Source organism: Dunckerocampus dactyliophorus, chromosome 2, assembly GCF_027744805.1.
Source record: "Dunckerocampus dactyliophorus isolate RoL2022-P2 chromosome 2, RoL_Ddac_1.1, whole genome shotgun sequence".
Classification (NCBI taxonomy): domain Eukaryota; kingdom Metazoa; phylum Chordata; class Actinopteri; order Syngnathiformes; family Syngnathidae; genus Dunckerocampus; species Dunckerocampus dactyliophorus.
Window position 1 is genome coordinate 39121896 of NC_072820.1, and position 27975 is coordinate 39149870.

General features: G+C 41.9%; 1 protein-coding gene and 1 pseudogene across 3 annotated transcripts; one reads left to right on the top strand and one right to left on the bottom strand.

Annotated features, from left to right (window-relative positions):
- Positions 1-5: 5 nt before the first annotated feature.
- tex2l (testis expressed 2, like) lies at positions 6-27973 on the bottom strand. Of its 3 annotated transcripts, none has more exons than XM_054768431.1 (13): positions 27902-27973; positions 27543-27797; positions 21505-22869; positions 19377-19577; positions 18695-19016; positions 17675-17958; positions 15147-15296; positions 14968-15067; positions 14362-14494; positions 13623-13754; positions 11707-11916; positions 11444-11564; positions 6-11373 (listed from the first exon to the last, which is right to left on the bottom strand). In XM_054768431.1, exons 3-13 carry the CDS (start codon positions 22828-22830, stop codon positions 11209-11211), a joined length of 3144 nt encoding a protein of 1047 aa, XP_054624406.1. In that variant the 5' UTR covers positions 22831-22869; positions 27543-27797; positions 27902-27973; the 3' UTR covers positions 6-11208. The 3 variants fall into 3 exon arrangements, with proteins under 3 accessions (XP_054624406.1, XP_054624405.1, XP_054624407.1); XM_054768430.1 differs by having other exon boundaries at positions 13623-13760; positions 27902-27971; XM_054768432.1 differs by having other exon boundaries at positions 11200-11373; positions 11512-11564; positions 13623-13760.
- LOC129167848 (uncharacterized) lies at positions 6354-10504 on the top strand (annotated as a pseudogene).
- Positions 27974-27975: the final 2 nt, after the last annotated feature.

Consider the following 27975-nt stretch of genomic DNA (forward strand, 5'->3'; position numbering starts at 1 on the left):
TATTTATTTACAAAAAAATGTTCACCGTCACAACAAATGCATGAAAAACACGTGAAGAATTCACGTCCGTCAGTGATAACATTTGGCTGAGCAAGAACCCAGGCAGCTTTCATGTTGTATTTACAAGAAGCAGTGCTAATTTTACCTCAAATGCTGTCATGCATAAATACAATGGAATGATGCTCGTGCTTGTTGGTTTACTGGGAGCATTTTAATAAGTCTTGGATTGTCAGAATGAAAGTGAAAGTTGGCTCTTGGTTATGGGTGCAAGCTAACTCCATTTGAGTAATAACAAAACTTCATCTATGAAGCAGATCTAATTACAAATTAAAATAGCGTAGTGCCGCAAGCAAACAGCATAGTATGCATGGGAATTAGTGTTCGTCTTGACAACTTGACATTGTTATAGTTAATAAGTAGGGGTCTCACGAGACACCCAGTTCACGAGACAAGACGATACACAAGATTGGGTCTACGGGACGAGATTTTAATTTCACTTCACAAGTACAATGAAAAAAATATTAAATATATATGTCTATTGCAATCTACAAATTAAATTTCTACACTCTTCTGCGCTCTGCGTGTACCGAGACAAAGAGACTGTATGACTGTGGCTCACTCTGTTCATGCTGTTGTTCTATGAAACAAGGGTGCCAACGTGCTGAACCAATGCACAGAATCCACAGAGAGAATCCTCGTCCTGCCTGTTTGGAGGCGAGAGACGAGGAAAACAGGCACGCATGCACATGGCGATATATTGAGGCCGGCAAAATGACCGACCATTTATTATGTGATTAATTTATTTATTTATTATGGTGCCTGGCCTTGTGCCCATGAGACATTTTTTTTCCTGAACGAGAAATCTTGTCACGTTTTAATCTTTTGACACAAGATCTTGTGAGACCCCTACTGATTATGTCTACCATATTGGGTAATACGAGTATAATAATAATAATAATAATACTAATGATTAGATCAGAATGTTTTTTTTTATCTGAAAACATTCTATTGAATATTTGTCAGTGGATGACAAATGAGGTTAAACAATTTAAGAAAGGTGAACTGAAAGTTATCAACCTGTGCAGCTATGCGAGACCGAGCTCCAGAAGAGCAAATATTTAAATGACCTCTTGCTCCTCCGTGATCAGTCAGTTCACTAAATTCCCAACACGTCGCTACCTTGTGCCTTGTGTTTCCCTCCGGCTTTCCCCGCTTGCTTCATCAGGGATGAGTAGCTTTAGATGTGTTCCTACAAAGGTGATGCATTTATTGCTAACTACTGTACAGTACCTGTACCTAACTACTTACAGTACCTGAAGTGCAACTGTGAAATAAGTGTAACTTCAGCATGGTTCGACCAGGAAGGAGATTAAGTCTCTCAAACGCATCTTATGTTCGCAAAGCATGATGCTTTCATCTCTATTTGCCGGACACAAGGGGCATTTTGTTGTAAGGAAACGCATGTTTTTGTTTGTGCTGGGAGGGAGCCGCTGTCACCCAAGAAAGGACTGATTGTATTTACAGACAAAGACGAGGAAACAAGGGTGAATGATTTACCAAAAACGGGATTGTGATGGGAAGACAGTCCTCTTCCCCCTTTTTTTCCCCAAACCTTGTGTTTGTGTGCATTGTAATGTAGACACACTACCCGTAAGAGCCTCCATTTATCATATTATGACACATAAGATTACGACAATCTTCTGAAGGTGACAAAGATAAGGTTGTGCTGGACCGATACCAGAAACAACACTCAATAAATCAATAAATGTACTATCCAAGCATTGATTGGTATCATTAAACTTCTGCGACACATATTACATATTACATATTCGATTATAGACTGGCGATAAGAAGAGCGCAGACATCCTTCCAGGCCAAACACTCCAGTACAACAAATAAAATAAGATAAATCTAATCTAATAGCCCTTTGGGTTTTTTGAAAGGATTGCTGTTTTAGCCTGTGTCATTTTTTAAAACTATTTTTTGGATTGTTTTTCATGACTTTTAGATTTGTTCTTGTTTTTAAATGATCAGTAATATATATTATTGCTTTTTGTTTTAGCCGCGCATGTGCTTTTCCCACCGAGGCCTGTAAAGATAAGCAAAGCTGCATCAAGCATTTTCCTTGACAAAAGTAGAATAATGCTCAGTTTTGATTGACGCTGCCAGAGAAGATATTTATTATTCTTTTTCAAGAAATAATACAACTATTTAAATATGTTATGCTTTTCTTCATTTTTCTGTCACTTTACAATGAATTGTTTAAAGCACTTCATTTTTAAGCGCATTTAACATGCATTTAAGAAATGTTAAAAATGTAATGACCTCAGAAAAAGCTCAGAAAAAAGCTGCCTTCTTCCAAGCGAAACCTCGTAAATGGACCTTCCTAAGGTTGTCAGGGTGGCTGGCAGGTACAGACACACACACACGCACACACACATGTGTCACATGAAATTTCATCATAACTTTTAGCTGATGCAAACATGTCTTTTTGGTCAAATCAATGTTCAGTCATGAAGTAAAAGTTCACGCTCTCATTCGTGGTTTTCTTTGATTTGGTTTTACAATTACGTTTCACTGCATCTATCCCTTCTCTAACCTTGGCTGGGCTACAAAATACATTTAAAAAGCAATTTCCTTCTGCTGGAATGCTCGGAATGACTTTCTGGCACACGTTTAATCTATTTTTGGTTTAATGAATGAGTGTGGTAATTGATCATTGTGTTCACAGCTGGCGCAAATCCTCGTCAAACCAGAATAACACGTTTTATTAGACTTCGACTTTCACTTCTTCCAAATCCCGCAGGGTGTCACGTGTCTTGTTGCCATCTTTCCACTCGCACCCTTCCCTATCAACCAGACTACACTAATTCTGTTTAACAGAATCATTTCAGCTTTTTTCTGAGGCCATTTCAGCCGGCATCTCATGTCGTGTGGGAGTGGTTAGAAATTATGAAGGCTTTTGGACATTTGAAAACTGACATGGGGGCAGCATGGTGGCTTAGAGGAATCTCAATTGGAACATGGCTGTGTGGCTGTTTGTTTGAGAGCTGCTTTTACAAAATGAACATGGCCGAGAGCTACTCATTTTTGTACCATTTATTTTCATAGATTATTTCAACCAGCTACAACTCCATTTTGTATTAAAACAGCAACGAAAAATGTGTTCAAGTGCATTTGGTATCACAGTCTGTTTTTCTTCAGGGGTCTCCAACTCTCATCACTATTAAAGCTACTTTGACAAAAAGTAGAGCTGAGCTGTTTGTGTTTTATTTATATGACTGGCAACATTTAAATTGTGCTTTATGCATAAAGCAGAACTCTATTCCCACAGTGCAGTCATTGTCTTAAAGCTATTTTGTGGTAGGGGGGACCGGGTATGGCTGTAACACTTTTTGCTTCAGCGCCTGTAAATCATAATTTTTGAGCTACAGTTCTCAAACTTTTATACAAAATACCCATATTTGTTTACTGCAAATGGCACCGATTGAAACCCCTGCAAGAATAGCACAGACCTTATGTATTAATGTCAAATGCAAAGTGTTCCTTTGTTACAGTGGGGTGGGTTGTAACGCATGCTGGGGGAGTTGTAACAATTACACAAAAGAAACAAAAAACTGAGGCCACACCATAGAATTTGCTTCAAAACAGGTGTGTGGGGGAAAAAAGAACAATCCAGAACAATGAATGTCCTCGTGACTAGCCATAACTCAAACAACCTCTGTTTAACTGCTGTCTGTTTAACTGCTCTCTGGTATTACCATATCTAACTTACTGTGTGGAGATGGGGGGTAATAACTACAAAAGCAATCTTCAGATCAATCTTCAAAGATCAGTTCGGGTAATCCACAATGCCACGTATGGAGAACATACAAATATTTTATTTCTAAACTCACAAATACTAAAATTTGCTGATTTAGTACATTTCCAAACAGCCGAAACAATAACCCAAAAATGCCATACAATACTTTTCTACGAAATGTGACCTCTGGGAAAAACTAAAGTGAAAACAATTCTACGTGAGAACAACGCTACAAAACCCAATGCATTTCAGTATGTACAATCAAATTCAATCACTCAAACAAAGCACTAATGAACAATTGCAAGAAACAATACAAGCAGTTGATGTTTGCAAAATACAAAGAAGAAGAGTCTTGAACTTGTTCTGTTATGTCTATTTGTATTTATTATTACTTATTTATTATTATACTGATTATTATATATGATGATTATTTATTATGATTGTGAGACCCTGACATTTATACATTTATATTACCACATTGATACATTACTTATCCCTTTTGTACGTATTAAAAAGATCACATGAACTGCAGGAGGTGAATAAATGTTCTGCAACAAACGTAAAATGGATTGGGGATAGGATTAAATAAACTGTGCTTCTTGTGTCTGCAATGTGTAATCTGTAATGTGGCATGTGGAACTGCGAATTGTACTATGTGATGTATTCCATTGTAACTTGTATGCATGTTCAAATAAAATTCAACCATTACCATTACAATAACTCAGGTGTGTGTCTACTAGAGTCTAAAAGAACGTTCATAGCTGGACTGATGCTTAATGAACTCTTAATGAAAAACATATAGGTCTTATATACAGCCAGTATGTGTAAACAACAATAGCAATGTGCATGTGTATGGCTACGTGTGTATAGTCTTCATCAGAATCACAGTGTTGACAAATGAATGTTGGTAGCCCTGGAGTGCAGGCTTGATGGGCCCAAAGACTACATGGGGCACATTTTACCCACACTTCTTTTGGCTTTGAGTTGCCAAATGGCATCCCCGGTCTCTCAGTTTCTGTAGTGATCTGCAGTACCTGCTCAGTGTTACATGGCAGATCTCATGTTCCTTTGCCACTGATCTGTCTGACTTGCCTTTCTGACCTCATCAGATGCTTTTTTAAAATCATCAGCAGGCACACCTCTCTCTGTCTTTCTTTTCCATTACATAGGCATGCTGTAAAAGTATTAAAATCAATAATTTATTCTTAGTTTCATCTCAGGGGATGGTTGTAACACTTTTAATATCTATGTGACAGCCCTCCCCACAGTTGTCAGCCATGGTTTAGCTAATTGTATTAGCTTAGAGTGACAAATAAGCAAGGGGAAAATGCATCATATTTTGCCTGACAAGCTACAATTTGATCTACATTAAGTCATATGGTTTTATATGCAACTGTATAAGTGCTAAACAAAGTTTGGTTTTGGTCCAAAAAAATACTTTCTTACCATGAAATCATTTTTTTCATAAAATCTGCATGCTGCTGTATCCAGCCTTGACAACTGTGAGATCGATTAGGAAGTGGGCAAACACTGAAATGATCAGATGACTTCTATCTCTTCTCGGATTGGTGGAATTGGTGGTGTTACAACTCTCCCCATGTTAGAACCATACCCGGTCTCCCCTAATTTGTCATGAAATAGAGGTATTATGTCCAAATTGAACAGTAATAAAAATAGTAGAGCTGCAACAATTAATCGATGATTCATCGATTATCCAAATAATCTGCGACTATTTTGGTATGTGTTTAATTTTTTTTTTTATTTAAAAATGTAAATATCTTCGGATTTAAGCCTCTCATACATGAATATTTTTTAATTTCCTGGGTCATCTATGAAAGCAGACATGTTATATTTGTGTCACACACATCAGCGTTGACTTTGGAAAACAGTGATTTGTATTTTTGCCTCTTTTCTGATATATTACGGACCAAAACACTGTATTTGATTCATATTGATTTGGTCCGTCTAGGGCAGGGCTTAGGAACCTTTTTGGCTAAGAATAAAAGTCACATATTTTAAAATGTATTTTTGTAAGAGCAATATCCTATTTTTAACACTGATTACAGCTAAATGCATGACTAACATGCATCTTCATGACTAACAATTTTAGAATATAATAAGTCTCTGAATGTATTATATTTTTAATAACATTGTTATACTGATGCTCACCATTAATGCGGCTTCTGGTGCTGCGTGGTTTTGCACGGTAGTCCTCATCTTTCTTTCTTTTCGCCATCTTCTTTGCCAAAACGGTTTGCTCTGCAGAATTAGCGAGCTGACTTTATAAAGGAGGGAAGTTTAATTTGTGACCTCTCAATGACATGGGTAGGCTACTGCATTATCCAGTAATAATCAAGTTTTGGTGTCTAACCCGGAAAATATAAGGAAGGAGAGCTGGCATTGGCTCTGGCCACCCGCATTGCAGTAGAAAATGGATGGATAAATGAGAATGTTTTATACTTTGAATATTATTTTAACAGTGATTTATATAATGTTTTACTTTAAAATGTCAGCGGAAATTTTTTTTAAATTAATTTTATCGTGTTAAGAAATGTCTGAGGGCCAGAAGCAGTCATCAAAAGAGCCACGTCTGGCTCTCGAGCCATAGGTTCCCTTCTCGCGGCTCCCGACCATTTTGTTTTTACTGGAAGAGGAGGCTCTTTTCATGGTAAAGGTTGCCGACCCCTGGCCTAACCGATTACTCGATTAATCAAAACAACAAGCTTCAGATTAATCGACTAAGAAAATAATGGTTAGTTGCAGCCCTAAATAAATACCAAGCGTTGAAGCAAATATTCTTTGACCCTTTGGTGAGCTACTCAAAATCAGCTGGCGAGCTACTGGTAGCTCCGATCTATACGTTGCTGCTGTATGAAGTTGATGCTGTTTTGGGATGCTCTACCATGCCAAAACATGCATGTGAGGTTAATTGGGGACTTTAAATTGTCCACAGGTGTCAATAGGAGTGTGAATGGTTGCTTATCTATAGGTGTCCTGTGACTGACTGGCAACCAGCCCAGGATGTGCCCTGCCTCTATCTCACTTTTGGCCCTACTTGGGATAAAGAGTATAGAATATAGGTGGAGATTGAAATGGTGGTTTGATCACAACCTAGGACACTATCATTGATTAAAAGAAGAATAAATAAAAACACAGAAGACTTTTCCCAATGGAAACTCTTCTACCAACTTCAGAGCTGGCAAGCTGGCACTAGAGTTGTCTCTCGCTACCACGGTTTGAATATTGCTCCCTTGCTCTATCACAGGTTTTAAAAAATAATTAATAAACGATCGCTGTTTCGTGGTTGACTATGAACCATTATTAGTGAAATAATATTAAAAGACATGTTATATGAAGGGCCACACGGTGGGCTAGCGGTTAGCATGTGGGCCACACATTCTGGCCACTAGATGTCAGTAATGACACAAAACATTGATCAGACATGACATTGCATGGCATTACCATCACACTGCAGCCATGGCATGGCCAACATGATAGTGAAGTTCTCCTCCTACTCCGTGTGGACGTGGATTCTTACTTTGTCTTTTTCCCCCACTCTTTTTGAAACCCTTTCTTAAAATTAGAATAAATAGATTGGAGGCTAACTAGTTAGCTCGCTAGCATGCTATTCAGCCGTGGCCATCTCTTTTGTCCCTGCGGTGATCCCGTAGCCTGTGCATTAGCAATGTGGTGCAAACAAAGAATAATAGGAGTGTAAAGGTGACTACAGCTGTGTTATTTCATGTCCACATGGCTCTAATCCATCCATCCATCCGTCCATTTTCTATGCTGCTTCTCCTCATTAGGATCACAGGGGTATGCTGGAGCCTATCCCAGCTGACTTTGGGCATTGGGGGGGGGGGGTACACCCTGGACTGGTCGCCAGCCAATGGCAGGGCACATATAGACAAACAATCATTCACACTCACATTCATACCTATGGACAATTTAGAGTCTCCAATTAACCTAACATGCATATTTTTGGAATGTGTGAGGAAACCGGAGTATCCGGAGAAAACCCACGCACGCATGGGGAGAACATGCAAACTCCTCACAGAAATGCCCAAGGGAGAATCGAACCCAGGTCTTCCGGTTCTCCTGACTGTGTGGCCAACATAACAACTAGGCCACCGTGCGGCTACATGGCTCTAATATTCCAAAATATTATATATATATAATATTATGTATACAAAATATTTAATTTATTTATATTGAATCCTACTTTGCAGAAATCCGTGGTCAGGTCTGGAACCAATTAATTAAAAAAATATCATTTACTGTTCTACTTGTTGATTTGATAGCTGCCTAAAAGATGTGACAGACACAGCATTAGTCCAGTCCCCTTTTATGTGAAGTGCCTGCCCTGTTCCGAACAATTTCTGTTAGCACTTGCGTATTTTTTTTATTCTAAATGCAGAAAGTGAAAGAAAAATGATAAGACATTGCACACAGGACAAATCCCAATAAGCAGCTTTTGCTTTTTAGTAAAATCTTTGTTCAGATTAAAGACCTTGTCGTGCTCTGAGACCTTGTTGTGCTCTGGCTTGACCTGGCCAATGCCTTCGGCTCCGTCCAGAAAGGTGGTATCCCTGGTGTGTCAGGATGCCTAGAACACACCGGAGTAGTCACCCAGCTAATCAGGGAGGCGTGGGAGGGCAAGGGAGACCTCGTCGTGCTCTGGCTTGACCTGGCCAATGCCTTCGGCTCCATACCCCACAAGCTTGTTGAGACTACCCTGGACCGTCACCATGTACCCAGGAAGATCAAGGACCTCATTCTGAATTACTACGGGAACTTCAGACTCAGAGTCACTTCTGGGAGCACAACATCTGACTGGCACAGGCTCGAAAAGGGCATTATAACTGGGTGTACGATCTCAGTTAGCCTTTTTGCCCTGGCCATGAACATGGTAGTCAAGGCAGCCGAAAGGGAGTGCAGAGGTCCTCTGTCCAAGTCTGGCATTCGGCAACCACCCATCAGAGCCTTTATGGACGATCTCACCGTCACCACGACATCTGTGCCTGGTGGGAGATGGATACTCCAGGGCCTGGAAAAGCTCATATCCTGGGCAAGAATGAGCTTCAAACCAATTAAATCCAGGGCAATGGTGTTGAAGAAGGGAAAAGTGGTAGACAAGTTTCGCTTCTTTGTGGATGGCACGGCAATCCCATCTATCACCGAGAAACCAGTCAAGAGCCTGGGCAAGATCTTTGACTGTAGTCTCAGGGATTCTGCATCAATCCAAATCACCATCAAGGAGCTTGAGACGTGGCTGTCGGCAGTTGACAAGTCTGGCTTACCCGGCAGGTTTAAGGCGTTTATTTACCAGCATGGCGTCCTACCCCGGGTACTTTGGCCTCTGTTGGTGTACGAGGTGCCCGTGTCGACTGTAGAGACTCTGGAGAGGAGGATCAGCACTTACCTCCGTAGATGGATGGGCTTCCCACGCAGCCTATGCAGTGCAACACTGTATGGGAGGACCAACAAACTACAGCTCCCTTTCAGCAGCCTTGATGAAGAGTTCAGGGTCTCTCGCACAAGTGAGGCCTTGCTCTATCGCGACTCCAAGGACTCTAAAGAAGCATCGTGGTGCGAACTGGCAGGAAATGGAGGGCTCAAGATGGTCTGGTGGTGGCTGAGTCCCGGCTGAGACACAGGGCTCTGGTGGGCACGGTGGCAATGGGTCGATCTGGGCTGGGTGCGATTCCTCAACCTTGCTATGAGAAGGCACATGGAAAGGACAAACGACAGCTAGTCCTGAAGGAGGTGCGGGTCGAGGAGGAACGGACCAGCAGGATGGTGGGCATGAAGCAGCAGGGAGCATTGACAAAGTGGGAGGGGGTGCTGGAGAGGAAGGTGACCTGGTCTGAGATCTGGAAGGCAGAACCCCAGCGCATCGGGTTCATGGTCCGTGCTGTTTATGATGTCCTGCCCAGCCCAGCCAATCTCCATCTCTGGGGCATGGGTGACTCTCCAGCATGTGCCCTGTGCTCCAGGAAAGGCTCTCTGGAGCACATCCTAAGCAGCTGTTCAAAAGCCCTCGGGGAGGGTCCTTACCGTTGGAGGCACGGCCAGGTGCTGAAGACTGTTGCTGAAACCATCTCCAAGGCCGTGGCCAAAAACATCAGCCACAAGCAACAGCTTGGCAAGAGGAACATTGCCTTTGTCAGGGCTGGAGAGCAACCACTACCACAGCCCAAACCAGCAGGCTATCTCACCTCAGCAGTGGACTGGGATCTCCGAGTTGACCTAGACAAGCAGCTCAAGTTCCCAGACCACATTACAGCAACTTCCCTGAGGCCAGACATCGTGCTAGCGTCAGTCTCTTCAAGGCAGGTGCTTCTGTTAGAACTGACAGTTCCCTGGGAGGATCATATAGAGGAGGCAAACGAGCAGAAGCGGTCAAAGTACCAGGAGCTGGTTGAGCAATGCCTAAGAGCAGGGTGGAAGGCACGATGCAAGCCCATTGAAGTAGGGTGCAGGGGCTTTGCTGGCCGCTCATTGTGCAAGGTTTTCACACTACTTGGCATCACCGGGACTGCAAAACGGAAAGCCATTAAGTCCACCATGGAGGCAGCAGAGAGAGCCTCCAGGTGGCTGTGGATCAGGAGGAGCGATCTGTGGGCCCATGCTACTGGGACACAAGCCAGGGAATGATCAACCCTAGGCTGGGTCACCTGAGTGAGGGCGTATGATGTTGAAAGACCCGAAACGCCCGATGAACTCAGGAACATCACTGATGATGTGTCCCAGTGCATCTCACGATGTATCTTTCATTCAAATGAAAAATTTTGGAGGTTCTTGATTTTAAAATATATTATACTGTTAATAATCCCTCGAAGGGAACTTAAATTTAGACTCATGCAGACATGCAAGGAGAGAAGTCAGAGTGAGGGGGCTGAGACCAGGAGGGTGTTGGTACCTGATAGCAGATGAGCATCTCTCCAACAACAGGACCCGAACCGACACCATCAGGTTCCGAGTGTCCTTAAGGACTGAGCAACTGCCGCCTGGTTGGACAAGTGGCGACATTTCAGTTAAAAAATGTAAGATTTTACGCGGAGGTTTTTCTTGATTTTGGAAAAATGAAAATAAAAAATCCAAATAAGTTATTTGTTTGTTGAACTTTTTTGTTTAATATTGATCATGAGCCAATATAACGCGGCAAATTAATAATCTCATAGGGATGTAAACATTTGCAAAAAAGAGTACACCGATACAATAATAATAATAATACATCATGAATAAATGATCATTATTAAAAAAATGAATATGACAAACCATATAAACATGTACAGTCCTGTTTATATAACTCAAGACAAGCGTATTCCCTCAAAGAAACCCACCTTCAAACAATAGTACAGTATATGTGGAGTTTATCTGAATATATTGTTTCCTATCACTTGTTATTTAAATGTCGTGGTGCTACAGTCTGGCTCTGTCGCAGTGACCTCAAATGCGTTACGCTCGATGGACTCAGTCGAGCTCTGTGGAGATGCACAGGGACTGTCCACACCCGAGTGCATGATGGGTAAGTAGATGTCATCCATGTTTGGCAGGACAAATACTTTCTAAAACCCAAAGAAAGAAAGTAAGTGTAGTAAAGAGGAATGGAAAACATGTACTGCAGTATTTCTTTACCTGAAACTCATCCTGCAGTTTTTTTTCAATCCATTCAGTCACATGACATAAAGTCACTTCCCTCTCACCTAATTTGGGTCGGACATGGAGATCGAGTTTGGGTGGTGCGCAGAAGCTGTACCTGCATGGGACACAAACACATAGGGTGGATATAGATTGCTCTCGCTATTTTCGCTTTATATTGAGGGTCAAAATTGAATTTCACTGTCAAAATGTATTTCTGGTACCTTGCTATAACAATTCACACGGAATGTTGCTCTTACCATATTCTATCCGTAGGGGGCGGTGGGATGTTGACAACCACAGAGCCTGACAGCTCTTGCACCTCCACTGTGAGCAGCAAGGGAGTGTTTGACATCTCCTCAAACTTCTTCTTGATGAACTCATTCTCTGCCGCCTTCTGAAAGTATTTGGATTTTGCGATTTTGTCCACAAATCTCAAAATCTTCCTTCCAGTCCTTCCACCCCCTGTTCTGTAAGGCAAGATTATAGAGGAGTAGGAGGAGAAGAAGGAACGCATTAGTGTGGATGGATTTAACTTTTGATTGCTTTGATAAAATAAAATTAAAAAGTCTGAAATGTAAATTTCCAAAAAGGTTCTAACCACTTGAAATTGGATAAAAGTACAATGTTATTCTTTTGAATAAGGATAAAAATGGTATAAGTGATGTATACAGTCGTCCCTCATTTGTCACGATTAATTGGTTCAAGACTGGACCGCGATAAGTGAATTTCAAAGTAGGATTCAGTATAAATAAAGGAAATATTTTAGTAGTTGTGGCATAGAAAACCTGCTTACGACCTTCTAAATACGTTTTTTAACATCATTAGAGCCCTTTAAACATGAAATAACACCCATATAGTCACCTTTACATTTGTAATACCCAATATAGTACATATAATCAGAGAAAATAAGACCATCCATCCATCTATTTTCTATGTCCTAGCTACGGTCGTGGGTATGCTGGAGCTTACCCCAACTGACATCGGGTGAGAGGCGGGGTACACCTTGGACTGGTTAAGACATAGACATATATCAGATAACATACATGCACACTTTAGCAGTCCCTTGTTGGGGCTTTTTCTGGACAGCGTACATCCTGCAGTGGCTATTGTCTCATCAATGTATTGTAATGACAGCTTTAAATGGCTTTACACTCCTATTACCCAATTTAGTAGACATCATAAGAGTAAATAAGCCATTTAAGATGTAAATAAAACTCCTGTTCTTGTGTGTCACAGCAAATGTGTTCCCTAGCGTGTCACGCTCTGCAGTAACACTACTCTGGTGAGCACCTTATTGGTTTCTCTGTTTTTTTTGGGGTTTGGTTTGTCGTCCCTTGCTTATGGTGTTTTTTCTCATTCTAAACCCTGGGCTACCTTGATGGGTGGAGCTACCAAACGAGCCACAGGTGTTCCATATCAGAGCCACCCCTTTATTATAACACCTGTGGCGGCAGTTTGATTGTTCTTCACGGACTCACACCACAAGTCTTCGTCATCCTTCCAGACTCATTCCTGCCGGCCAGCGTCATCTTTTGTTGTCACGGTAGATTATGCGGTCATGAATAGTTGTCTTGCTGCCAGTTTGGTAGCTTCTCCCAGTTAACCTTCACATTTTGAGTCCTGCAGCTGTTATTTTCGGTCCCCTTCCTTCGTGGTGCTCTTTTTGTCACTGTTAGTCCTGCACCATAGATTTTTGTTACCTTTTTTTTCCTTCTTTGCTGCTGTAGTGTGTTGTGCAAGAAATTAAGACTTCTTTATTGACACCACCCTGCTTGTTTGCATTTTTGGGTCCAACAAGTTTGTGGCGTGACATATTGGACCTTAGTGGCGGGTGGAGTTTTAGCTCATGTGCATAGTTTCACAAGTTGTTCAGTGTATTGCAACAAAATAAGACTGGAACTTTGAAGGTGCATGCTGTCAGTTATGTTTTTGTTTTTTTTTTAATTTTAAAAATCGGTATCAGCCAAAATCGGAATCGACAAGTCAGGCTTTTTAAAGATCAGTGGTCGTCCAAAAACTTGTAATCGGTGCACCCCTGGTCTGTATTGCACTGTGATTATGGTGTACTGTTACACCCTTTGTATACATGATGTATAGCACCTCTTTTTTACCACTATCTTGTATGTACTTGTACTTCACTGTATCTCGATGCTAAATTAGGATTAGCATTTACCCCTCTGGTCCAGATGTAGGACCCTTTTCCCCAGCAGGACCCTGAAGCTCAGAGAGAAGCAGCTCTTCCTCATCAGATGAACCAGCACTGGAAGACTCCTCATCACTGTCTGCCAGCACACTCAGGATGGGTCTGCAACTAGCAAGAAGACATTAAAAGCTATTAAACAATGCAAATTGAAGTCTAATTATGGGCTGAGAGGTTGATACTTTACAGAGGAGCTTACAAACACAAGTGAAAGTGTCTTGTTTGCAGGGAGAGACTTAGAATGGCTCGTGACTGCAGAGGATGTCAGACTTTGGCTGGACTTTTAATCCATACCAGCAAACGTGTGACAGCGTGCTCGTGCTAATCAGTGCAGTGTGAGGCTAAGAGATGAGGTGTGTGTGTGCCACAGTAGCAGAAGCCGGTGTAGAATAATGGATGTTGATGACTTTCTCATAGCAATATGATAAAAAATTATTTGGATGCTTCTCACACAGGGTACAGTGCAAGCTCTGTTTAACCCAAGGGTGACAGTCATTCCAAAAAACCTGATGTAACTAAGTAGTCATTGCAAGTATATTATGTGGACAAAAGTCTTAGGAAACGCCTATTACTCAATCATTCAGGAGTTGGGCTGGAGCCTGGTTCATTTTACCAAGACATTTTGGGCAATGCTATGTTCGCAATTTTGTAGTATCAGTGTGGGAAAGGCCCACGAGGTTCTGTGTCCCAATACATTTGTCTAGTTACTAACCGTGTGCTTCCATTTTCAGTCAACCAGTCAGTGTCCTGGCCGCCCTCTTTGCCCAGTTTGGACAAGTTAAATTTGGTCTGCAGGGTCATCTGCAGAGTACCATTGTAGGCCAGCTGGAGTTCCACCCACAGGCCTGCAGAGGAAGCACAGGGGGGTCAGCGTCAGAGCACAAATCTCCGCACACACGTGCAGTGGGCAGACTAAACTACTGTCATTGCGATTATCGAGCCTTGAATATGCATGATAGATTACAAGGAATTATACGATGGGAGTGACACATCTGGGGGGAAAAAAGGGACAGACTGAAGAGAATTTGTAGGAGGGTGGCACTACAGAAATGTATAAATCATGAGGTCACACACACAAGTCTTCTCATCAGTGTTGGTTGCCAAACCGACTCATTGAAAAACATACACACAAAAATCCAACATTCTGAAGCGGTAAGATGCGGTGTGAGATTACAACTGCATAACAATACTTGATCTGTTGATACGCTGCATTCAGCCGTAATCGTACAGACAGCAGATGGTGTTCTTACTCAACAACTGTACATTGTTCAAGCATACGTGTTTGTGCACATTATTTTATGACCATGGGCCTGCTCACCTCTGTGGTTAACCTCCGGCCGAGAGGTGGATGTGATTTGTGGCATAGAACAGCCCATGTCTAGCTCAGTCAGGGCCAGTTCATTCATAAAGTAAGGCAGCTGTAAACAATATAAGACATATGAACATCACCTTTTAAAATCCGTATCTCTATTATGCCGTAAATACTGCTGGAATTACTCTGATTTTGCTGAGCTTCTTCTGGATCTTGCAGGAAACCACGTCAGCCCAGTGCTTCTCTCTCAAGAAGTCCCAAAAGATGCGACCAATCAGAGCGTTCACCCATGCGGTCGAACTCCTCCCACAGTACTCCGCCAAATCACAGGTACACTGTGAAAAAAAAGAACTAGCAAGACTTCACAAAACATGACCTAGTACACACCACTAATGAATGATTATATAAGATGATCAATGAATAGATGGAATCGGAGTCATGAAGTAGCCTTTAGCCTGGTCGTCAGGCTAGCAGGCTAGAGAAGGCATTTCTACAAAATCCACACTACTTGCATGTTGTCATTCCAGTAAAAATGTACGGACATATATTAACTTGTGTCCACCTCACTGCTCATTTTGTGGCCATATTGACTGTCGCAGCTCGCGCTTCCACAGCCAACCAAACTTTTGCGTTTCACAGCACAGAGCACGCAATTATGGTGCATTCAAGGACCGCCAATCAAAGTACAAAATCTCAGACCTTGACGAAAAAACAATATCATTGAAGCATGAAGAAAGAAATGCGTACAAATTGTGGGGTTTCTAACAGTGGCACAGGCATGCTGCACTTTTACCTGTATCTTCATGTATTGATAAATGATTGCCCATTTATGATGAATGAGATGTGTTTTCTGTGGAAAAAAATGTCCTAATTTTGGAGAATTTGTTGGGCCTTGAATACTGACTCGCGAACATGTGGGGAGCTCCTATACACTCTAAAAGGTTTCCATTCTATTACATTTACACATATTTATTACAGTCACATTTATTAAACACAGTTTAACCTCGAAGAAATAAATAGGTTAGTTTAAGAAGGTATGTATATGGTATCTGCTTTTGAGCCACCCTGGGTCATAAACACACATTTTGAATCCATTAAGATGTTTTTTTGTTTATTTGAATGGTGCACATTAGGATAAATATGTGGATCAAGGAATTACAATAATGTTTTCGCCAGTCACAATCTACCCTAGAATAAAAATGGTACAATCACTCCTATAGTGGAACCTTGGTTAGTGTCATTCATTTGTTCTAGAAGATCAGACTCTAACCAAAATTGATGCTAACCAAATACATTTTTCCCATAAGAAATAATCAAAATCCTATTAATCCGTTCCAGAAAGCCAAAAATGTTATCACAAAAAAGTTTTTGTAGCTTTACAATTATAGTTTTACATACAGAAAACAATTTAAAATGCTTATGAATACAAATAAATGAAGAATGAAAGGAATAAATGTACATTTAAGGCAGGGGTGTCCAAAGTGCGGCCGTGGGTCCATTTGCAGTTCATGGCTGTTTTTTTATTGGCCTGCGGCACATTCTAAAAATATAACTGAACAAGAAAACAAAAAAAAAAACAACAGCTATTATGGAAAAATCAGCAGTAATTTTACAAGAATAAAGTCAAAATATTAAAAGAAAAAGGTTGTAATCTAACGAGAAACTGTTATAATTTTACAAGAATAACGTCATACTGTAATATTATGAGGAAAAATAACATAATTTTAGTAGCATAAAGTCTATTCGCCTTCTGTGCAACTTATCTTAGGATCACGGTGTATGCTGGAGCCTATCCCAGCTGACTTCAGGTGAGAGGAGGGTACACCCCGACTGGTCGCCAGACAATCACAGGGCACATATAGACAAACAACCATTCACACTCACATTCATACCTATGGACAATTTACAGTCTCCAATTAACCTAACATGCATGTTTTTGGAATGGGGGAGGAAACCGGAGTACCCGGAGAAAACCCACACACAGGGAGAACGTGCAAACTCCACACAGAGATGCCCACAGAACTGAGCCCAGATTACTCTAGTAGCATAAAGTAAAAGTATTTTTAAAAAGACATTTTTTAAAAGTTGTAATATTATAAGAAACAAACAAAATAAATGTATAATATTATGGAAATAAAGTCATAATATTATGAAATGAACATTTACGAAGATTATTTGAAAAGAAAGTTGAAACATTTGGAATTTTTTTTTTTTTAAATGGGGAAAAAAAGAGCATGGACCAAAGTTAACACATTAATTAAAATAGATTAAGAACACATTTGGACTCAAGCAGCGTTTTAACAACAGAACAAGATGCGTGCCATATTTTACGGTAACCGGAGAATGCACAATTGTGAAAGCAAAATTGTGGCGTAAATTTTCAGCGTAAACCAAAAAACAAGCAAACCGGGGCTGAACTAACAAATGTTTCCACTCTATTTGATATTATCCTCCATGAACCAGTTTGTCCATGACTAACTACCAAATAAAGTAACTCTGCTCTATTTTTTATGAAGACCTTGGTGGAGGTCTATGCTCTACTGTGAGACTTTCCAGCTTACATTTCATGCTTTTTTTTAAGTCTGTATATCATAAAGTGTTGGTTAAGCTCTCCCTTATCTTATTGACAACACTAACCTTTCTGGCTCTGTTCTCGCTTTACTGCGTGCGCATGGCCCAGCTTGAATGTTCCTTCACTTTCAGCATGACTTACATTTCCTTTGAGGTTGGGGCTTGTTTCTGTGCTGCCAACGCCAGGGCTTGAGAGCGGGGGCAAGTCTTCTGTAGCCAGAAGACGAGACATATACTCAGGGTAGTCGAGAAGTGAAAGGCCCCTGGTGGTGCTGCCGGAGGCATGACTGAGAGGAGCTGCAGGGGTGGAGGAGACCGGGGGCGTGGTGGGGGCATCGTCTCCACTGCTGCCCACTCTGCTGGTGGAGTCTCTGCTGCATGGGATATCACCATGGCCGCTGATGCTCTGCGACAGTACTGGGTCACCTGCAGGGAAATGGACATTTTATGTAGTTAGCAAAAACAATGTTTGTGGCATGTGTAGTGAGGGGGTGGTGTTTAAGCCTCACACCAAGTAGGAACAAAGGCTGGCACATTTTTGGTGTTGAAAAAATGACCAAGATGGTACACAAGAAAGAAGATGGTTATTGACTCTTACTGATAACATTCAAATCTTGTCACTTACTCGGAAACATATGAATAATATTACCAATTTACAGTAGGCTTCATTGTTCATATGTTTGACTTCCAATCCGAAGTTGAAGTATCAAACAAATATGCATATTCAATTTGCATTGTCATCAATGAGGGAAATACGGAAAATAACAGGATTTTTAGACATATTTCTCTTGCATGATCAGCCAATATGGTATATACGTCATAGCTTAGCAGTGTCCTAGATAATAGGCTTTAGTGCTAAATGTTGCACAAGACTGATGCAGACAAATATACAGGGAGAATGGTGAGTGACATATACGGTATGACATAAAAACAGATCCATCCATCCAATGAATAATATAACTGATGCACTAACGCTGTAACATTCCAGTTGTTCTCTGGTGTCCTTGCTTGGTGCCACAGTGAGACATGTATTTTCTCACAAATAGGATTGGCTTTGACATGCAAAGAATTGGAGCATGTAATCCATAATCCACACATATATACTGTTTGTATAGATGCCTTATCTAGAGACCTTCTAACGCATTATCCATGTTTCTCTTACCCGATCGAGGCACACATCTGCCAGGCTTTGGTTTGTTGTGGTCTTTTTCGCGCTCTGCATTCACGGATGCGAGCAGGAAATGGCGAAACCACTCCTCCTTCTCCCGTCCCGTGCGTCCAAAGAGGTAAAGAGTTGTACATGGGTCACGGGTGGGTTCAGATGAACTTGAACTTCTGGGTTCAGCTCCTGGCTGCTCCGCCTCCTGACTCCCATCCAACCTTTGTCCAGTATCCTTCTGGGAGTTGCTGGCCAGCTGGATGCAGATGGGATACTTGGGGTTCCATATTCGTTTCCGGGCCAACACAGATGGCAGCAAGAACACCTTTGGGGAACAATTGAAAAGAGTTATACACCTAAATTGTTATGATATAGTGTACCCATTAAGCACCCATGCACCCAAAACAGTAATGCTAGTCTTTCAGCCATTGTCCAGGTTGGAATATATCCACCTCCAACATCTGTTGGATTGACTGCCATCACTCCCAGATGCACCCTTCACACTTTGGCATTTTGTCTGTAGCATCTGTGGATGTTAATTGAAATGAATTCATTTAAAAATGGCTACATACATGATGTCCGTCTTAGGTTCATTCATAAAAAAAAAAACCCTTGGAAATATTCGACCTCCATTCCCGTTTCTTATGTGCACATTTAGTTAATTTCACTTAAGCATCCATCATACTTTGCTCTCTTCCAGCTGGTAGGAGCGTGTCTTGATGAAAGTGGACTCGTGGACTCTCTCGTCATACGTGGCCCTTCGACTGATGTTCGACTGGGGGGTGTCCAGTCGGAGGCAGGATCCCTCCAGTGTGGCAAACACAGAGTGTGTCTGCACTGAATGGGAGGTTTCTGGGTCATAATCGTGGATCTCATTCATCCAGCCCTGGAAAAAAGTAGGGAAACAAGTGTTAAACATTTTATACATTTTGGTAAATACTATCAATATTAATACTATCAATATTAATAAATGATACGGCAGATACATTAACAGGATTCCGCAAATTAGAGAGGGGTGGAGAATGGCACTATGGCATCAGTCCTCCTCAGGATCATAATGGCACTGTCATGTCTTGACATTGTGTTTGTGCTGGCGACGACCCTGAGATGCAGAGATGATGACCAAGCGCAGGTAAAACATATATGTTAATTATGCTATGTCAAGTAGCAACAAGGAACCAGCAACTGACTGCCATAAAGTACATGTACACCACATACAATGCTCAATGCACCAACAAACAAGGAGGAACCTAGCTGAACTAAATACAGGCAAACACAAATCAACGGGAGGTGCGTGTAGGCAGGAATCTAAAGGTGGCGACAAAACAAGAAGTGTAACAAAATTAGAGCATGATATCCAGAACTAACGAATAAACACGGACATAAACAGGCTGTCACGCATGATGTCATGCAGGGCGTGACAGGCACTGATTATTTGTCATCGTCCATGAACCAGGAAGATTACTAACTAACAATTAACAAAAAAATGGTAACTAACAAGTGTTATTCTTTGAGTCTTCCAGTTGAGGAAGTGGAGTGGAGGAAAATGTGTTTATTTTTAGGCCATTGTGTGGTGAAAGTCAGACATAGGGTTGGATGTATCTCAAACCAAAATCTAATAAATAACTACTCGCTGAAAGTTATTTTACATCTTAGAAGACTAAACCGTTTATGACGCCGTTCATTCCCTTCGTGCAAAGCACACCAACTCCCACCTGCCTTATGTGCTGACAAATTACAACCGCCTCCAGCCCGTATGTGCTTCAAATGGCCTCTGGAGATGACAGTATCTGGGTGCTTGCTGCAGTACGTCCTGCTGCAGGATAAGAGTACTGTGATTATCACAAAGACTCCAGCGGTTTCTACGTTTAATTGCAATTCTCTGCCAGGGCACTAATTTTATTCTATGAAGAATAAAGTGAAGTAGAACTGCAGATGTGACCATTCACTTGACACTGCTCTCTTTTAGAACTAATTTGTGTGGGTGAAAGCTTATTGTAAGTGCCACTGTTACTCTAACTCTAGATTTAAAATGGCAGCGACTTGATACAGAAAATAGAAACTTGGAAGATAGACTTTTTACTGTGTTTGAAGGAACCTTTGAGAAAAAAATAATGTTTTGATTTTACATTATTCCACATACTTTCTTCACCAACTTCACCCCTACATATGCGGGTAAGGCGTGGAAATACAGGTGGTCCTCAGGTTACAGCGTTTCATGGTTACGAACGCGCTGCCATAACAAAAAAAAACAGAATTTTGGTCCGGGCCGCACGGTGGCCTAGTGGTTAGCATGTTGGCCACACAGTCAGGAGTTGGGGAAGATCTGGGTTTGAATCTCCGTTGGGCATCTCTGTGTGGAGTTTGCATGCGTGGGTTTTCTTCGGGTACTCCGGTTTCCTCCCACATTCCAAAAACATGCATGTTAGTTTAATTGGCCATAGGTATGAATGTGAGTGATGTCTATATGTGCCCTGCGATTGGCTGGCGATCAGTCCAGGGTGTACCCCGCCTCTCGCCCGAAGTCAGCTGGGATAGGCTCCATCATACCCGCGACCCTAGTGAGGATAAGCGGCATAGAAGATGGAAGGATGGAATTTTGGTCCGTTGACACTAGACTCGGTCGAGAACTAGCCACAGTATGTGCAGCAGTGCAAAGACGCAGGGTGTTGCTCATCTCACACATACTGTGTGTGTGTGCCTCATTCGCAGCTACACGGGGTAAGGATAACATTGCTTGTTAGTAGCGATGTCAAGTGTTTAAAGTCCCACTGAAGTGTTTGAAGTCCCAATGTATGATGAATGAAATTTACCTTGGTGATCTCAGGCTCAGTGGAGGTATCTCTCAGAATCCCCTCACCAAGGAGAGCCAGTGCTGTTCTGGACCTGGAAGAGCCCATTCGAATGAGTAAGAGTCCTAGTAAAAAGCCCAATGCTAACCCCAAAGCCATGCCAGAGAAGTATGGATTCAGAGGTAAAGTAAAATAGCCATAGAATAGTGTTGCCACACAGAATAAACTCATGCATGGTGGAGGATTGGGTGGGTGAAGTGGATAGGTCCTAAGTGGTGGTGGTGCAACCCGAGGCAGTCTCCTCGTCTGCTGGGGAGTATCAACGGGAAAAACCTGCATTATGTCTCCATCTGAATACAATCCTTGCTCTTCATCCCTGATATGTTTGCAATGATGGACTGGGCAAGTGCTGCGGGGGTTTCTCCCAGGATACCTAACCGAAGGCCAGTCAAAAATGTCACCCTCTGTTCTGCCACTGCTCCTCACAGGAGATTCTGAGACCACCGTGTCTGTGCTACTTTCCCGGCCCAAACCTCTGGAGATGACCTGGGTAGTCTTAGACTGGTGTTTGGGGCTGCCCATGCTGTCTTCTCTCATGATCTTGTTGAACATACTGCTCAGGGGCTCGTGGACTGCCTCAGAGAGTTTCCTCTTGGTGTCCTCTAGTTCCATTTTGAAGAAGCCACCTTTCAGACCCTCGCCACTTGGTGAGAGCGTGCTGGGAGATGGAGGCGCTGTCCGAGAGTCCCCACTGCTTCGGGTCTTGGGTTGTGTAAGCTGCTTCAATAGGTGGAGGTTGAGGCGAGAGTCCGATTTTGACTGCGACACCTCAGGCTCAGATCGTGAGAGTTCAGTAGAGATGGATTTCACAAGGCTGAGAAGGGGTTTCGGTCTAAGGGTGGAGCCCTCTCTCAGCTCCAGCTCTGTAGAGAGCGACTTTACCAGACTGGCTAAGGGTCGATGAGTGGGCGAGGAAGGGCCTGGAGAGAGGTAGCAGGGACCTGTAGTGGAGCAATTCCCGAGAGAACTGGGAGACGAGGGTGAAAGTGGGACGTGGAATGCTTGGGACCCTCTGTCATGGTCACTGGAGAGCTGCTTCTGACTTGAATGAGACACTGAGGGGGAGTCCTCATCACGATCAAGCGAGAAGATAAGCTCGCTCTCATCAAGGCTGCTCCATTCTCCCTCCGTTCCTGTCAGCTGTATAACAATCCTTCGAGGGAGGTGCCGCTTTGTTCCAAGGGAGTTAGGGAGAACATCAGGGCTGTGGGTGTCCTGAAGAGGTCTCCCACCTCCTCTTGATTCCTTCTCACATCCATGTTCCCAATTGCTTCCACTCTCTGCCATTTTATGACTACATGATACAGTCAAGGCACCTTAGAGTCACTGAAAGAGAAGAAGCACGAAAAATAGCGGAATTATTATGCCTCGGAGGCAAAGCAAATGAAAGCAGACAAGGAATGAGTGAGGCATTCATTTTATGCTCGTGCCTCATTTTCACAAAAACTGCTCGCATCTTGCCAATTAGGTATTAGTCTATGGTGAATGCCAGAGTTGAGCTATGGAGTGTGAATTTGTGCGCTTGAGTCTAGTGAGGGAATCGGTGCCAAGTCAGCGCCTCTCCCAAAGCTGTTGCTCCACATCTGAATATGAGCACGCAGACAAAAATAGACTAGACAAGCTCTCAAATGTTGCACAAACAAGAGCAACTGGAGCTTGGATATCATGTCTTTTTAGGTATTATGTGAAGCTTGTGCACGAATATGTGACATCAAAAGGACATTTGGACACTATTTGGACAAAATAAATTATGGCGCTGGTTCCTCTTTTGCAACAGCTTCCACTGTGTTGGGAATTCTTTACAACATTATGGAGTGTGTTTTTGCCTATGAAATTATGCAGAAAGGGGTCATAAGGCTAATCTTTGTTTTAGTTGATGTTGATGTTGGATAAGGTGGAGGTCAGTGCTCTTATGTTGCTCCACACCAAACCCAACCAACCATGACTTAATGGTTTGTGGCACCACCATGCTAGAAGAGAAACTGTCCTAAAAGATGATTCACGGTGGACATTGTTGTTATTATTTAAGACATAATCATTTTTGAGTACGGTCTTCTTTGAGGTACTCTTTCCTGTATCATTAATAACTCTCCCCGGAAGAGCTGCAGGCTCGGGAAGCATAAAAACAAGTAAGAGTAATCAAGATCGCATAGCCACGAATTGTAATCAGTATTGTCGAACAGAAGCTGAACAACCTGAAACAGCCCAAGCTAGCATTGCTCTTTATAGGAGTTAAAGCGTTCTTTAGACCAATCAGATTTATGTAACAATATTACAGGTCTGTGTGGCACGATTTCAACCAATTCCACAGCAGATGGTGGATTGTGACTAATCTGCTCGCACCCAAAATGCATGGTGGAGGGATAAAACCTCCAAGTCACACATGCAGACATTAGACCTTGGTCATATTTGAACATTCTTTTTTTTTTTCTCACATAGTCATAGTCATGGTCATAGATTTTCACATGAAGAGAGGAAGGGGAACCAGAACGTTTATACATATCCTTTGACAGGGATTTGAATAGCAAATGTATTTGTTTCGAAGTTCTCACGTTCCATGGAGTCCAATGGGATTTTGCTCAGTCTTTTCACTTTCCCCAACTCAGTGTTTATTAGAGAAAGTCAGCATTAGTTAGCATTTACCTCTAGGATAATACAAATCTGAGTTTGTAATTTAAACAAGGGCAGATATTACTTGTACTGTACTTTATACATAACATGTTCGCCAAGCCACTGTTAATTAACTGTAATTCCATCCTGTAAAATATTTGCAGTGGAAGTCATTGTTGATATTCTGTTTGCAAAATATGCATCCAAGTTCTGCAACACAGATAATACAGACAAAATACAGGAAATCCAATAACAATCGTCACCTTTCGTGTGCGTTGGAAGCACCTTGAACGCCTTCTGTTTTGCTTGTAATGGACGCCACACACAGAGGCGACAAACGACTGCGATTGGCGAAACTCACCAACGCACAGCAAAGCATTCACACAGGAGGCGACGAGCGGCTGTGACCTGTGAGCGACGTGTTCACATCCAGAGCGAATTGTACACGTATCCCACGGTTTTGATTGGCTGTCAGATGTGTAGGGAATTTGGGGGTATCAAAGTAGTTCAGAGGAGGAAAAGCGGCCTTGCTGGTACCGGATCTTGCGAGTATTGAAGATAAACTTACATAAATATCCATGTAAAATGAATGTAAACTTATCCGATATGTTTACTCTGGCACAGATGAGTTCCCATGCCGCTTTTTTCTTTATATCTTTATATTCTTTTTTAGAAATGTCAAATAGCTCCGGGAAATCTGACATGGCAAGTACCTGTATAGCGTACAGAATAGCATCCTGTCCGCTCATTGGTCGAGTAATGAAACTCCCGCTGATTGGTCCTCGTCTGGGCGACAGCGATGAAAAGTTGAACATTTTTCAACTTTCTAGCCAGCGTGTGCACAATGACATGCACGAACATAAACTTTCACACGCACGAATTTTGCTTGTCGCTTGGCTGGACGGTGACACGCGCTAATCACCCTATCGCACAGGTTCCATTGAAAATGAATGGAGTAGAGGCGATGTTGTATGTGTGGCGCCCATTACACACACTAGCTGCAAAGCCAGGAGCAAGGCTATAGTTATGGGGCCAAATTACTTCACGTGAATAAAACGTCATTAAGTTAATTATGTATTGATAACCAAAAATCATGTGGTGTCCCATCATCACGATTGTTATCACTGGCATATATTTCAGTGAGGGCAAGGTTTTATTTGCCACTATTTTTCACCAGTTATCTCCAGTTATTATTATTTTTGTGATGTGGAGGTGATTAAACACTGGACAAGATAAGCATGTTTTGAGTGCACCTCAACTTTAACCTTTTAATCAGCAGGTTCGGAGAACATGTCATATACAAATGTCAATCAAAATGTCACGCTCTGCAGGACAGGAGTGAGCGTCTCCTGTCCTGCGCTCTTATTTTGGTGGGCTGTGCCTTCTCTGGGGAGGAAGAGGCAGCCGCTTCACGCCTGGTGGCCGCGCAGCTGCGGTCAATTATCATTAGTGGTGGATAAAAAGCCAGCACCGTCGAATGTGTTGTGCTGGTTCATTGTTGCTAATCCCCGTACTCTTGCCGGTCCTGTCACCTAGACTTTCTTCTGACCTGTGTTTCTGCTTTGGACGTACTTGTTTGTTTTTCCACAGGGCCTACCACTCTGTGGCTTTTTGTTCCTGTATTTTTGAATATCTGTACCATCAAAGAACCTTTATTTTTGCACTCCCTCACCTCGTCTCTGCATACTGGGGGTCAAACACTCGACAGCTGCGACCAGACTGTGACACAAAAAATGTCAAAAGTCTCAATCACTACTAACATGGCCTCTTCAATACTGCATGCATTTCATTTGATAATTGCGGGTACCAGGTGGGTACAGGCTCTATCCATTTGTCCTGGGAACAACACTTCCTCATTCTTGAGGTGAATTCAGGGTTAGGACTCTGAGCTCCGATAATTAAACAGGCTCTACTTGGATTGCCCACTTACCAAATATGACCCCCTTGCCAATATCGGGCTACATTTTTGATTCAACATGTAGTAGTTAAAGTGTTTGTGTTCCACAGTCTCATCAGACATGACCGGTTACAATCTCCGATTAACATTAATTCAAGGTTTAACGGTGAAATCTGACAAATCACACTGCAGGGCTTATTGACTAAGCCAACTTTTGGCAGGACGGGTTTCCAAGCAAGCTCATCTCAGCGACCCAAAGTCATTTTCTTGTACAGATTTTGTGCAGGGCATAAAAGGTCACTGGAGGATTTGATGACAGCGTGCGTACTTATAATAAAATTATAGTTAATGAAAAGGACATATAGAAACTTGAATTAAAACAGCTGGATCAGCATGTGAAGAAGAACAGGATGGCTTGGTCTTAACTAAATAATGATTATTTTAATAACCGATTAATCGGTCGATTATTTTTTGGATTAGTCGATGAATCTGGAAAAAAACAAACTTTATTCAGAAATAGATGATTTGAACTGAAAGAGCAAATAAGTGCACAAAAAGCAGATTGCCGCTTGAATATTCAGTTAAAATAATGGGAAATAATAAAACATCTAAATGTTTGTTGAAAGCTTCAGTAAAACAATACATGTACAAAAAACACACACAAAAAATACAACCATGATCATTTTCTTAGTCGATTAATCTGAAGCCTTTTGTTTCAATGAACTGAGTAATCGGTTAGGCCATAGATGGACCAAATTAATATAAAGCAAACACCTCCAGTTAGTGGTTGGGTCCGCAACATATCAGAAAAGAGGCTGTTTTCCAAAGTCATAGCTGATATGTGTGAATATCTTGTTTTGGCTGAAACGCAAAGATAACAGGTCTGCTTTCATGGATGACTAAGGACATTAAGAAATGTTCACATTTGAGAGGTTGAAATCAGAGGATATTTACATATTTAAATTTTGAAATGATTTTAATCGATTACCAAAACAGTTGGTGATTGATGAGTCCTTAACCAGCGATTAATCAATTAATTGCTGCAGCTCAAGTCTCTCACTCTCACTTTTTACATTTTTCGTAACACTTTATACATTCTACATCATCTTTGTTCCTTAATGTCTAGAATCATCCTAAACAGTTGAAGGAATCCAACATTACATTAATTGTGTACGACTTTAAGGACATAATAGGGAATTTGTTGAATGGTATTGAATGGTAAGCTAAGGCTGGAACCTACAACAACTGACATTTTAATAAATGCACATAATATGCAATGCAATATTGCAATGCCTTGAAATAGAGCTGCCCTCATGTGACATTTGTGAAAACTCTTGCAGATCGCCTCCATCCATCCATATAAGGCTTATATTTTGCAGCTTAAAACATTAATATATTAACATTCAGTCAGTTCAGCCTTACTTCAGGATTACGTTGCACTTGTTCGGTGTGCCAAAAGATGATCTGCAAAACATAGATGAAGTTTACTCACCGGCGTGTTCATGTTGTGCATGGGAACGGGATCAAAGGGATGGTCACAGTTGTCTTCAGAGTCCATCTTCCATTTGTGTGCGCAAGGACTGCGCAGTGAGGAGTCTGAGGGCACACACTCTCTCGCTTTCACACACCATCTCTCTCTCTCATGCAGTCACACACACCTCCTCTTAAGCCAACTGCCTGTATCCAGATGTGTCATGCACGGCCGAGAATCACAGCTCACCAACTGATTATGAAAAGCATGGCCGCCCTGCAAGATAATCCAGATTTAGAGTAGGGCAGCCCCAACAGATGCACACAAACACCACCAGAATGCATAGAATAAGATAGTGTGCCAGAAATTGTCTTCATTACTGTGTCCAGTGCGGCTCCTTTCCTCTGGTTCTCCCTTCATCTTGGTCTACAACGAAAAAAACCCACAGTAAGCC

Excerpts from the sequence above, each read along its gene's own strand:
- tex2l (XM_054768430.1), bottom strand. The coding sequence starts at position 22,830 with ATGGCAGAGAGTGGAAGCAATTGGGAACATGGATGTGAGAAGGAATCA. Across the intron at positions 17,959-18,694 it reads CAGATGTGTGCCTCGATCGG|GTGACCCAGTACTGTCGCAG; the intron begins GTAAGAGAAACA and ends ATTTCCCTGCAG. Across the intron at positions 15,297-17,674 it reads GCCCCAACCTCAAAGGAAAT|TGTACCTGTGATTTGGCGGA; the intron begins GTAAGTCATGCT and ends TTTTTTTCACAG.